The following is a 14,347-nucleotide window of genomic DNA, read 5'->3' as shown; positions in this document are numbered from 1 at the left end:
AATGGCACATGGGGCCGTTCATTCTCTGTATCCTAATATAAGTATTTCTGCCAACAATTTCTCATGGAGGAAGTGGGTGATTCGCAAGTACATCTCTTTTCAGGAAAGAAAAGATCTCACACACTCAATACCCTGATTCAACTTCAGCTCACACTACTGAATAATAAAATCTAGATCCTGCCCTGGAAATTTGCTTACACTTTAGATCATGCCACTTTTCTCATCTTGCAAAGAGGTTCGTGAAGAGGATCTTCTTAGCAACAGCTCCTTCTCATGGATCAGACTGTCTAGCAGGTCCTCCTGTCTGTAGTTGTGATAAACCTTCAGGAAAGCCAGAATGGTAATTCCCAGCCAAGTCAGCCAGGCAGCCCAGAGACCAAACTAGAGAAGAAAAGAAATGATAAAGAGGTTAGTACTGTATTGTAAAAACAAAGTCAACTGTCCAGGTGAATATCAAAATCTCAGCTGGACCAAAACCCGTGGAGTTACACCAAGTCGCACCCAGTGAGGTCCTGGCCCCACTGTTCCTCAACTCTGTCAAGTTATTCCTACCTTAAAAGGAAAAACTCTTTATGTACTAGAAAAACTGAAGGAAAAATGCACTAAGTACAATAATAAAAAAAAGAAATCTGTATAATCCGGGTGCATCCGTTGAACTTCCCATATCTGACATTCTGGCCAGCCTAAAATTCTTGGGATTATCTCACTTTTGTGAACTGCAATATGTTTTAAGACATTTTCCAAAACTTTCTTCCCAGGTCCTTCGGGCCTCCCACTATCCCTGGATAGGTATAAATTTTAAGGTATTTCTATTCAAAATATTGTTGAGAAAATCTTACCAATTGAACTGTTACACTCTGGGGTAACTGGTTCACATTAGCATGAACTCAGACAGCAAGAGAAACCCACTCCAATCCATCCAAGTTCCTGGTGGCTCATTTATATCTGGCATGAGATACCTGGGCTTAAAGCCTCAGATCTGCAATAGGTTCCATCACTAACTTGTCAGTCTCTCTTGCTTAACTTCGCAGAAATAATTACACTTTGATTGGTACAGGTACTTGAATGTTGGCCTCCCTGCCTCAGAGAACGCTCATTTGTAGTAAGTCTTTCTGGCAGAAATTCCATTTTAATTCTATGATGCCTTTAGCAAAGAAACATTAATTGAATCCCTGTATTTCAGTTTTGACAGACTGCATTTTTAATTAAAAAAATACAACATTTAAACACTTCCAGACAGTAATACAGCTGTTTACTCTAATTGCCAATTTAGGTAAGCAAGGACCACTATTTTTTAAAGGGAGTTTACGTTCCTATATATCTTATGCACTTTGGAAATTCTAAGTATTTCTGCCCATACTTACAATTATCTCAGTTCACCAGTAAAGAAAATTTTTAAGTTATTCTACAAATCTTGGAAATAAGAGATGTTAATTTGGCCTTATATGACCATATCTAAAGAACTGGAAGCTCACAAGGTGGACATGGACACTTAGTTCCCATGAAGTCAAAGCTATAGACAGATAACAGGTATACTTCTGCTACCCTCCCACTAGCTGGCAGATTAGGAGCTAATGGCAAACTCTGCTACAAAATACAGCCTGGCCTTGGGTGAGCATCATATAAAGGGGTCACTTTTATGGCATATTTCTGGCCTACATGCAGATATGTCTGAGCTGGGTGTCTAGATGCCAGTGCTGGCAACAAAGGCACGAAACTAGCTTGTGTCCAAGAGGCACGGTTACCTTCAAGGAGTGCCCCAGGCAAGCTAACGCCTCTTCCCGTGCAGGACAACAGAAGAAGCATGTGTATGGGTGCAGCCCTGCATGGATGGGGCTATCCTCCTTGCAGAACCAGTATGTGCTCACATGAGTAAGTGCTCAAGTCCCAGTGTTCACTGACTTTGACTGTTGACTTAGAGCTAGCGTATTCAATAGAAAGGTCTGACAGCCTTAGAGGTTGAATCTTCTCAAAGATTCATCAGAAAACAGCCCTATCTAAATGACAGTAATCTTTAATTATTTTCAATGGTCTGATATTTATATGGGCTCAGGGGATCTCAGACAAATTCATGGAAGGCAAAGCTAACAGCCCTGTGATCTGGTGCAGGTCAGACATTATTCTGAACAGCAATGAAGAGATCCAGGACACCAGAGTGTTGCAACTTTTGCAGACCTCATCCTTTGGAGAAACAGTAAATTTTCCATCATGAGTAACATGATCAGTGGCAGAGTCAGGTTTTGACACGTCCGCATTCAAAACTATCTATTTTGAATTTAAAATGCAAATGTGCCTGTCACTATCATGCTGATTCAGCACTTGCTGAAGTCAGTGGAAAAGTTCCCATTGATTTCAGAGGAATGGTAGTTCAGCTCCAGCAATCCCAGATCAATGACCAAATGGCAAATGAACTGGAATAGAACCATGACCTAGTCTGACCTACCTGTGCAATAGCAAACTGGTCGTAGAAAGCAGAGTTTTCTAAGTTCAGTTCAAGATCTATATCCTGTAATTCTTCACAGCTACCCAAGGAAGGCATTTGGACGGGAAAAAAGAAAATTACTTCAGAGATTCCAAACAGGCAAACCAAACATAACATGAAGCAACGTCTTACATGTGTTTCAAACAGTCACAACGGCATGTTCTATCAAAAGATATTCAAGTTATTGCAGTAACCAGGTTGCTTGCCAATCTTCTCTAAAACTAGGTTAAAAGAGGCATGTAATTACTTTCTTTTAAAAAACCAATGTATAATTATGTAAGTGATAACACCAATCTTCCGTAAGTGGAACTTTAATAGTTATTATGACAACGATATACTTAAAACCCTCTTCTCCCGCTACCCTCAAGCCTCCCACATATACACATCTGGCATCGCCCCAGCTTGGTTGCTTCGCCCCTCAACAAAACAAAGTGTATGAGCCTCCGTTACCTTTTGACTTCATCAGGAAAAGCCTCAGAAGAAGGGATTGTGTGGGTGTTTTTGTTTCGGATGCTCCAGCAAGGAGACGATACTCTGATGGTAAGATAGAGGCTGCCTACAGATTTTACAAATAACTTGGACTTTTACTGGTGTGAAAAATATCCCAGGATTTTGAGGTTGTCTTTCTATCTCTTGGTTGATTTCTGCAGCCTCTTCTCTCTCCTTTTCAGTGCTGTCGGTCATCTTGGGTTCTTATCCGAATATTCGATTAGATGTTTTTTGCAATTGAATTTTTAACCGAATATTCGAATAATTCGATTAATCGTTGCAGCCCTAAACAGAACATTTACTATGGCATTTTACAACATATGACAATGTGCAACACAAATGTATGCTTTAAATAGTACGTTTATTCAATATCATATGACATAAAATGTCACCTTTTCCTTTCTCTTCATTGTTATTTTTTTGATAGGAAAAAATCTACCTCAGCTTATCATGTTTCCTATAAGGAGCATAAGCATCGTGGGATACAGTAGACCATTTTAGGAGCTGTACATTTTGTGCACTGTAAGAAAGTATCAACCATCTGTACTTTGCACTTACAAAGCACTTTCCATTCTGTGGCTCTCAGGGCATCCACAGCACCGCTATGAGGCCAGCATCTTTATACCAGTTTTTGGATGATAGTCCGTTGTGATGAGAGACTTGCCCGCTGTCACACAGTGGGTCGGTGGCAGAGCCAGGACAGCAAACGTGGAGCCCCGACTCCCAGTCCCCTGTCACACTCCCCCCATTCTTACAGCATCTCCAAATCTAGCTCTCCTTTGGAAATAAAATTTTTTAAACTAATGGATTTCTTTTGCTTGAGACCGTGAAACACCATGGAAACCGTACTTTTCTTTGTGGGGAACTAAATGCAAAAAAAGTTTTATCTGCTGTTTTTGTTCCAGATGAAAAAAATGTGGATTTCCACATTACAAATGCCTTCTCCCCTTTGCTCACCTTGCATGTAATAACTACAGTTTGTAAAACCACTGTTCATTTGTGCGTATATGGAAAAAAAAAAAGGAAGAAAATGTATTCTTCAATACTAACCTATTTGGCATGCTTCCTTTTTCGGTAATTGCATCACACCACATGTTAAATCCTACACTCACTATAGTGCTAGCAATAAATGTGATAAACACCACAAAGGCGCTGATCAGCAGATTCAGGAAGGCATAAAAGAAAGAGCTGCAATAAAAGGGAAGAAAAATGTAACGCATAAACAGCTGAAACACAACATCAGCAGTCTCTCTAAGCAGCATACACTGGGCAAAAAGATAACAGTTTCCATTTGAAACACATCTGCTTTAATTAAGAACACCTAATACATTGAAAAACTATGGATTATGATTTTGAGTCACATTATCTTCATTTGTAAGTGCTTTTGATATTTTTTTTTCCACCAGAAAAGGATGGGGCTTTAAATCACAAATACTAAGTGGAGATTGTTCATACGCAGCATGGCTTTCATTAGCTGTAATGATGAAAATCACCATTGTTAAAATAAATGTCATTAGCTCAAATTATATAGTAACTGGAGCTAAAATTATTTCATGACTAAAGTGATAATTGGGACAAAAATTGCCTAGGAGAGGGAAACTAAAAATAAAACAACACAGTACTGTTAGCTATAATCATTTTAAGCAATGTAACACAAGGTACTGCCATCATAGGACACGAATCTCAGTTTTATGGGCAATTTGCAGAGCAGGCCAGCTTCTCCTGGGACTTCTCTGGTGTCAGTATGTTATTTCTGCCAGCTGAATGTCAATTTACCTCAGCCCCGTTAAGCCTGCCCAACCAGGGCCAGCCTTAGGCACCTGCTGTGTTTGGAGTGGTAGAGGGTGGGATGCTTACAGTGGTCCCATAAGGTCAAGGAATTGTCCACTCATTTTCCAGCCTTGGTGCTTAACTAGCTCTCTTAATTCTAGCTAGTGAAAACTTTCTAATCCTTCTCTCGTTTATCTGACCAAGCCTTTCTTTACTTGAAACTGCTCTAGGTGGCACTTGGAAAACCTCATTATCTAAAAACTGGACATCTATTCTAGCTTGGAGAAAGACTGGCAACTCCAGGAGGCAGGTCATCCTATTTAGGTTAGGTGGTAAGGATGAATATGACAAATTTCCCACCAGTGCCACTATCATTATGCTGGGTACAGAAGGAGTCTGCTCACCCCAGAGAACAAAAAACCAGTCATTTCTTTCCCTTGGTGGCTCATTACATGAAAAGCCGAGAGGCTTTTTGAGTCAGTGTTCGAATCCCGGGAAGGTTCTGGGCTGGACAATCCTAATTTCTACAGATTATACATGGTGAGACATATGTGACCTCAAGAGGACTTCTTTAAAATGAGATGAGGAAACAATTAGTGGGGTTAGGATATTTGTTCCTGGGTTGACGTGGCTTTAGAGGGGCTGTCTAGGTTCTCTCCAAAGTGACAGTCATCCAATCCCAACACTGATAGAAAAGAAGTGAAATAAACCACCTTCCAGAAGTGCCCTTACAGACTGTAGTGGGAGCTGGATGCCAGGACACCTGACTTCTAGATGAACATTGGGATGAATCCTACTCTTGTCCTTTGGCTTCACTGGATTTGGCGGACTAGATCAGCTCACGTCCACCGAGTGCCAGGGTCACCCATATAGCAGAGGGAGCTGGTACGAGCACAACATGGGTTTGCATGTTCACTGCCCCTGCCCTGATTTCACACCTAACCTGGATTTCATCTCAAGTGTTACTAAAGCCATATCCACTGTGTGCACCTTAACACGGTGTGCTGGCCTGAGAGGCAGAAAAGACTTGAGCTGTCCACTGAATAAAAACAGAGTTGACACCAGAATTAGTTAATAGCTCTAGAAAAGGAACAGTTACCAGGATTATTCAGCAGATCATCGCCAGGACCTCTACTCCTCCCTCTACTTCCTACCCTGCAGCATAAGAGGTGCCAAGGTCCAGAATCTGACCTTCCACCCACAAAGCAGGGCTCAGCATTGCACGTCATTTGCAGCTGGCAATCAGTAACCATCACCGTGTGCTGGAGATTCCTAAGGCCAGGGCATCCCGGTAGAGAACTGTGCTAATCTGACTCTCTACATCACCTATTTTTCTCCTTAGATCAGAATTTCGAGCTACGCATTCCAGACTGAGTGAATGCCCTGTAACGATAAACGCTTACACTCAAAGTAGAAGACGCTTTGCAATCCTAGGAGTGAAGGACCTGAGCTGTACCTTTACCTTCCAGCTGACCTGAATGGTCCCAGGTCTGGAGCATGGCTGGCAGCCAGCACTTGCTTTTCCTACTCCCGCAGGCAGCTCGAGCTCAGTCTGTCCCTGCGGCAAGGGGTGCTGAGACCCTTTTAAGAAGGATTTTTAGCAATCCGAACTCTCTGACAGATCATTCAAAGCTATTGCACATGAAGACTGGCCACCTTGCTAGGATGCATAGGGTGCTACCCCTGACTGCCTTGGGCCAACTTACCCCAGAGCTGGCCCAGTAGCAGTGATCCTAAAGGGACAATTTTTAGGGTCCTGCCCAGCAGTTTTGAGCTAAATAGCCACGTTTGGAAGCAGGCCAAACATCTGATCCAAATTTGATTATTACAAGGGTTTTACTGCTGGTTTCTTCCAAAAATTAACTAGTTCTGAACTGCAAAATGGAAAAAGGCATCTTTGGATTCCACTAATCCTCTATAGGTATCTGATCACTTGAGGAAGCTGAATTCAAATGTATTAAGATCTTGTAAGGCAAGTTTCAATATGGAAATAAGTTGCTGGTCTATACTTCCTATAGCACGTTTTAGTATTAGGCAGCTTGAGAGCAGTCGGAAAGAGCCAGAGAGACAACACTGCTATCCAGTCCCCAGTATTACCAACATCAGGGTGTTGTACAAGCCCAAATGTGCATAACGGCCACTGACTCAAGAAACCTCCTGTCCAAACAGACCTGGAAATGAATTATTTACCCTTGACATTGTCCCTAAACCATGGGAAAATGGCTTTCCTAGTCTAGCCAGCCACCAACGTGTGCCCCTGCCGTCCCACCTCTGTGCAGCTGGATGCTTGGAGGGCCCTAGCCCTGTAGCACCTGCAGGCTGGGTTACCTGTGCCAGGGGCTCTACTCAAGGTGGCAGGACAGGCCACCAGAGAGGCAAGCACAGAGCACAGTGCTCCCGAGCTGCTGCCTGGACCACCAAGCCTCTCGCTGTTCCTGCTGGGCTCTGATGCCCCTTGGTGTGTCTGAGCACAGTAACCGGCTGCCAGTGCAGCCCTGCGGCTGCTGCAGCGAGCGCTCAGCGTTGCTCTCGTGTTGTAACCAAGCAATAGTTGTTCTCTGCAATAGTTGCCATGTCCACCACAAAAGCAGGATAAAAATAGAGGGGGACCACAACCACTCCCTCTGCCCCCTCCCACTCACAACCATGTTGTTTCATACCCGGTGTACGTCTGGGGAAGGCCCTCCTTTGCAGGGACATGTAGTGGGACCATGGACAGGAGGCACCTGTGAGCTCCAGCCTCCAGCATCACCCCACGGCCCCCAGCACCTTCCATGCCCACCACAGCAGAGCTGGCCAGATGTTGCACCCAAAGCGCAGTGGGTGCATTGCACTGAATCTGGCCCCCCACCCCAAATTCCTGCAGGGGAGCATCCTCCGGAGAGGGCCCTGACACAGGTGTGTGTGCAGACAGACGCAGGCAATACACCACCTCACCCCAAACCCCTCTGGGGAGCAGGATGATCTGGATGGTGCAAAGCCCAGTGCTTCACCCCCAGGCTGCTCCCACTTGCCCCAGCCTGCAGGAGGGATAGGCACCCCCTGCCCTCCCCAGGGGTACTTACTCCTCGTGCCCTTTGCAGAGGAAGAAGAGGGTCCTCCAGGCCTGGACTGTGGCCAGCAGCAGGGAGAGGAGCCCGGTGAAGATGCTGAAGCGGCAGGCGGCCTCGGGCCCCCACTCCTGCACGGTGAAGCGCTGCCTTTCCACCGTCAGGTTGGCGTTGAGCCACATGCCCTCGGTGAAGAGCAGGCACCGGCCGTGGAAGTCGTTGCCATTCTCGGAGAGTGGCACCACCACGATGAAGCTGAAGAGGAAGGCCAGGAAGTAACAGATGCACTGAGCGAAGAGGAAATTGCTGAGCGCCATGTCCCCGGCTCTGCGCAGGCAGAGGGAGGGAAGGAGGGAGGGATGGAGGGAGGGATGGAGGAGGGAGGGATGCAGGAGGGAGGGATGCAGGAGGGAAGGATGCAGGAGGGAGGGATGCAGGAGGGAGGGATGCAGGAGGGAGTGATGCAGGAGGGAGGGATGTGGGGCAGCAGCGGTGGGAGGATGGAGAGATGAAGGAGAAAGCCTGCAGCAGTAGGGGGTGGGGAGGGAGGATGCGCAGTGCAATGAAATGCGATGCAATGCCTCCTCCAGACACGGCTGCTGCCTCTCCCGCCGCCCGACCTGCCCCTACTGATGGCTTCAGGGCTTGCGGGGGGAGCGGAGAGGAAGAGCTGTTGTGGGGGATCCTTCTTCTTTGGGAGAATCTGGTCCCTGATACACCCTGGCACCCAGGGGGTTAAATTAGCCTGTGCCTCACCAGCAGGGCTGGGTACCACCGGCTCTCAGCGGGGCATCCCCCTAATGACATAGGACACCGATGTAACCCATATTGGTAGCTGTGACATGCACCCCTCCACCACAAAAACAAAACCAAAAACACAAAACCAAAAACAAAAACAAAACCAAAAAACCAACTTCATCCTGGCTGCTGGATCCCAGCACGTTTTGGCCCCAGTTTCTAAAAATCTGGCCACTAACCTCAGATGGTGGCAATAAGGGACAGGGTGCACAGCCACCCCGGGACCTGCAGACCAAGTGGTTTTGTTCCTAGCCCGGCTGGTCACCCCCCCGCCAATATTGCAAGTGGCAGCAAGCGCTCACCAGAAGTGGAATAACTTTTGTTGAGCCTTGGTGTCAGTTAGGGGTTGCCCAGGGTTGGGATCACCTGCATTGTCCCCTGGCTGGCAGACAGAGTAGGGGTGAAAGAAAATAACCCTAAGCTCCAGCTGGACGTCGAGCTGAGAACAGACCAGCACAGCAACGGTACGTGCATGGCAGGGACAGTCGCCGCTCACTCGACTCCCAGGGGTGATCCACCCCGCTCTGCACTGCCAGGGACCAGCCCCCTGCCCCGCACCGCTCTTGGAAAGACATCAGAGCATCCCCTCAGCTGTAGGGCCCAAAATTGCATGGCCAGGATGCAAGAAAGCAAAAGGCATCAGAGAGAGGGGGGTGACTTGTGCTCAGTCCGTCCCCCCGCCCCGGGCACAAAAATCCAAATTAAACCCAAGTTAGAGCTCCCCTTCAATCCCAATTTCATTTTTCCATCTCAACATGAATCCTCTTTCCAACAGAAGACACTGCAATTCATCTCCAGTTCCAGGTGAAGTCATCTCCTAATCCAATTTCCTAGCCATACCCAGTCTGAGATCAGCTGCAGGTCTCAGATCACTTCTTAATCCCAGGGTTGTTTCTGCTCATTTTAGGCACTGTACCACTTCCCGGGTAGTGTTTAGAGGAGCAGATGAGGGACTGGGACCCCGAATATACTGCCCATGGGATTTCAGGCTTGTGTTTCCATTGGGCAACAAAACAATTATTTTTCTATGCTGTTAAGAGGTCACAGATACAGTCCCGAGGCAGGCGCTGGGGGAATTCTCAGAGAAGACATTAATTCAGCTTCATTGTAAATCATTTGTAATGCATATTATCTTGAAATCTTGCTCTATCTGTACAGGGAAAGTATTTTTCGTGCAGATCCCGCTTCTTGAATAAAAACTTTTGTCAGTATATATGAAATGTGTCAGGCCATTTTTCTGATCCTTATCCAACTCTGATCATCAAAAATTGTATTTCAATTTTGCAAAATGAATTATAGAGCATTGACCTGACCCTGTCAGGATAGACGTGCAGTCCTAACAGAAAAGATTTCACTGATATTTTAGTCTGGTAATAAGAAGGAAAGTTTATGGCTCTTAACCTTGCTTCCAAGAAGTGCTGCATTCCCAAAGGGTTTTGTCCTTTATCTGGAAGGAAATCAGACCTGGATTGAGCTGGAAAATTCTTTTCTTTGAAACCTGACACATCAGATTTGCCAGATAATGTTTTCTGAAGCTAACTTGGGAGGTCAACACCAACATAAAAGCTCAGTTACACTGGAGCCCACAGAAAGGGCCAGCAGATGCCAAGAGCACTTTGCCTCGGGCAAGCCCAATGCTCAGATCTTACCACCAGCAACCACAGGGCTCTGTTGCAGGAGGGTTATCGCAGAGGTGGAGCATGGAGGTCACTTGTAGAGCGTATAAAGTTGTCTTTGCTGATGAACAAACTCGAGTGAGCATTTATTGGAGAGTTTCAGAAAATACAGTTAGGCATCTGCAAATGTTAACAGACAAGTAAAACAGCTGCATTTAGGAGGCTGACAACTACTGAAGCGCAGTACTTGGTCGGATGGAGTGACCACAGACTGGAGTGAGCAAAGAGGTAGAAATCAAACCTGTCAGCTGTTACTCGTTTGACAGCTGCTTGGATTTCTCATAATCTCCTCTCATGTAAATCCTCAAAAAAAAAAAATTACGCTAGGCTGGAACTTGGTCTCTGAAATATACAGCTGTTTTAGTGGAGTAAATGTGTTTTACAAAGAAGACTTAAATAGGTTTAGTTTCCTTAAAATGGTGAAACTGGAGGAGAAAGGCACAAGGCAAGGTGAATGATTATTCATTCTTTCTCATATCACAGGGAATGGAGGACATCAAATATACAGGTCAGGCAGAAATTTTAAAACAGAGGAAAAGATGCACATATTTCACACAGCACATAATTATTTTGCGGCACTCATCACAGGACACTGCAGAGGCCAAAAATAAATACCGGTTCAAAAAAAGATTAGAGAAACTAATGGAAAAAAGTCCATCAAGGGCTGCTAAACACAGAGCTGGGGAATTAACCTTCAGCTTGGGAAGTCCCTGAGCAGCAGGTTGGTGAGAAAGTAGAGCCACAAAATGATCACTCTGCATTTGCCAGAATCCTCCATTCTTCCCTAAACCAAATATCTGCTACATGGTGGTGCCCACTGTCCTTGGAGATAGGATCCCAGGCGAGATGGTCCTTTGGTCTGACCCACTCTGGCCATTTCAGGTTCTTGTTACAACAGCTGACGTTACTAGCCTGCTGTCTCAGCGTTGCTATCCAAGTAGCATCCCCCCATACCTTGGCTTCTGTAAATGTCTTTAGGAGGGGGTTACCACTGGAGCAGATGTGTGGTCAGCTTTTGGTCCCTTTTACACTGTGGAGGAAGCCAGTGGCGTAGTGCTTGCAGTTGCCCAGGACAGAGAGGAGAGATGCACATGTGACGAGAGGAGGCGGCACATTCCCCCAGCTCTGGTGGTGCCAGCACAAGGAGCACAGTACAGATGTCTTCCTACTGCAGCCCCACCATGACCAACAGCATCTTAAACACAATATCCCAGACCTCGTGCCCACAGCTCAGAGGGGGCTTGCCTGTTCCAGGGCACACACCCAGCTTTCTGGACAAGAATTTGTCCTGAATCCAAAACACAGCACTATACCAGCTACTAGGAAGAAAATTAACTCTATCCCAGCCGAAACCAGTATTGAACTCCCATCTCCTGCAGGGACGAATCCCCAAGGGGACCTTGTGCTGACATGGGATTGAAGATGACTTGCTCAGCATCAGGCAGGGTGAAGTCTGAAGTCTGTAAATTCTATTTGTCTGAAAAAAAGTCACAAAAAAACAAAACAGGCTGCAGGATCAACTTCCATTGCCACCTCAGTGACAAGCAGAAAACCAACCTGGATAAATCAAGATCAGATGTACCGTATTGGCCTGTATTCCCTTCAGCCCCATATCTCTTTCCAGTCGCCTGGCTAATCCTCTGTAGATCAAGTAACGCTGTATGAGTTGGACTGATGTGGAATGACTGATGGGGACCGTGGTTTTGGCTGTGCTGCTCCACGTTCCCTCTCAAGTCATTAATTATGCCATCTGACATGAGCAGTGCTCTCAAGTTGATATTTGTGAGGTAAGTGATGGATTTCCTCTCCTCCTGATAGCTCATTAGGACATGTTTTATTATGGGAAAATTTGCTGAGGAATTAATTATTCAGGCAAAAACATTTTTGTGAGCAACTTTATTTATTTATATATTTATTTTACCTTGGTTATATCATTTCTGTGGTCCAAGAAAAATAATGGCTGCATGTCTAGAAGGTGGCTACCATCTTGATACCAGGAATGTGCTGTTTATTTCTGGAGAGGAGGCACAGAGTCAGAGCGGTCTCTCTGCAGAAGGATGCCCAGGGAGCAATATGTCTGTATATTCCAGGCAGGGAAAACCAATCCAAATGGCTGCTTTTGAGCCAGCCCTTCAGTCACCCGAAGGCAACTTCTCCTTCCCTGATTTACTTGAGCTCAAACAGCTGCCTCAGCCCATTTTACCAAATGGTTTAGCAAATGGAGTTTGCTCATTTAATGCAGCAAACCAGCTCCAGGCTCTTGGCTTCTATTTTATTCAGACTCTCTGGTCTGTTTTATTATTATATTAATCCATTATTACTATTCCACAAGTCTTGACCTATGGTATTTGTCCTCTGAAACTAATAGAAAGGATCCAGGCACCCCACATATCATCTTATGGTAGTTACCGCAAGTACCACTTTTTGGGAGAGGTTTCTCATGGTAATCACTATCTTTAAGAGGGTGTCTGCTACTAGTTCAGAGGCATTATAGCCAAAGTACCTAACTGTCAGCCACCTGTCATATCTGCATTTCTTCACAGCTACTACTGTGTCATGAATCTCTCAGGGCATCTCATCTGGGAACATCTTGACATTTTGCTTTTTTTTTTTATTGTGCAAGCATTTTTTTAAAAGTATCTCCATTCTGCTAGGAAAGCTGTCTTGTCTGCGAGGAGGTTATGGGCAGAGAAGGTGCCATGCTGGCAGACATTAATGGAGAAGTTATCAGGAAGCAACTGAATGTCATTAATGTGTCCAGATACAATAACCTCTGTATCTTGACACCCAAAGAAAAACAAACATATTCAAACCTATTCACATTCTGAACTGAACAAGGCCAGGCTGTGGTTAAAATAAAAATTAAAAAAAAAAAAAAATGCTTGAGCTTTTCAGAGCATCATTAACCCTAAGCTCTGAGTGACCAGTGCAAGTCAGACTCCACAGCCTGTGAGAGCTGAAACAGCTAGCAGGGGCACGGTCCCAAAATGGCACATTATTTGCTCACCTGCCTCTCCTGTTCTTTTTTAAGGGGACAGAGGGAATGACAAGGGTAGGACAAACTCTAGCAAGGCTCTGATCCCACGTTCTGCACACTTGAAGAGTGCCTGGAAAAAACAAGCTTCAGGAGCGAATGTATGTTTTCTTCTGGCACCAAAAAGTTGTTAGAAAAGCATGGGAGAGTTGGAGACTGCTTAAAAGAATAAAAGGAATGAAAAGGGGGAAAAAAAGATAAAGAAGAGAGACCAGCAAATTAAGAACCCACAGAGTCTGAGCAATCAAAACCCAGCCTGAGGATAAATGTAACTCTGCCCTGCTTTAGATTAAATGGGGTCATTACATATTACATCAATATCTTACATCTGCAGCTTAACCTGTGACTGTCAAAGACTGCAATATCACCAAATCCAGAAGTCAAGCAGTCACTGAGGTCTTGTGCATCCGAACAGCATTGGATCTGCTCAAAATTCTGCATTTACTGTACTTACAGACATTCAGCATCCAGAAGCCCCTTGTGTGCATATAACAAAGTTTGTCACAGTGTTCTGCTGTATTTCAACTGCTTTTTTCTACCTGGACAATTACTGGAGGCACGATTTCTCTTGATAAAATGGCTATCATGTGCCTCTTTCTAATGCCCCTGCCTGCTCTGTAGCATGAGAGGCACCAAGCAGAAATGGCAGGCAAGGTTGTGGCCTCACCAGCCACACAGCAGCAAAGTCCCTTGTGTTGTCCACGTCCCCTTCTCTGTTTCTACCTCTTGCAGCAAGGTGTGTTTAACAGGGGTAATTCTTACGACATGTAGAAATCTAACAGCAATTTTGGGGAAGACCTCTGAACTGTTTTATCCTCAGGCCTTTACTGGTGATTGACACCTTGCGGAAGTGAGCCTGGCCCCCAGAGCCTGGTGTAGGGGGTGCCCAGCACTCGCAATGCCGCTGCTCCGACCCTGAGCCTTTTGAAAATGGTGCTCAGGGTTTTTTTCCTGAAGATCACTCACACATTTCCCAGCCTTAATATGACTTTGAAAAAGAACTTCAGCCTTTGCTGGTTTTGGTTTTCTTTGTAAAGCCATTTTTATG

The 14,347-nt window shown here is 45.3% G+C and overlaps 1 protein-coding gene across 1 annotated transcript; it reads right to left on the bottom strand.

Annotated features, from left to right (window-relative positions):
* Positions 1-201: 201 nt before the first annotated feature.
* TMEM179 (transmembrane protein 179) lies at positions 202-8,108 on the bottom strand. The gene is made up of 4 exons (XM_075152480.1): positions 7,807-8,108; positions 4,022-4,159; positions 2,444-2,522; positions 202-381 (listed from the first exon to the last, which is right to left on the bottom strand). Exons 1-4 carry the CDS (start codon positions 8,106-8,108, stop codon positions 202-204), a joined length of 699 nt encoding a protein of 232 aa, XP_075008581.1.
* Positions 8,109-14,347: the final 6,239 nt, after the last annotated feature.

Source organism: Calonectris borealis, chromosome 5 (genome assembly GCF_964195595.1).
Source record: "Calonectris borealis chromosome 5, bCalBor7.hap1.2, whole genome shotgun sequence".
Classification (NCBI taxonomy): Eukaryota; Metazoa; Chordata; class Aves; order Procellariiformes; family Procellariidae; genus Calonectris; species Calonectris borealis.
The sequence above is the reverse complement of the archived record's forward strand: the minus strand, read 5'-3'. Positions and strand labels throughout refer to the sequence as shown.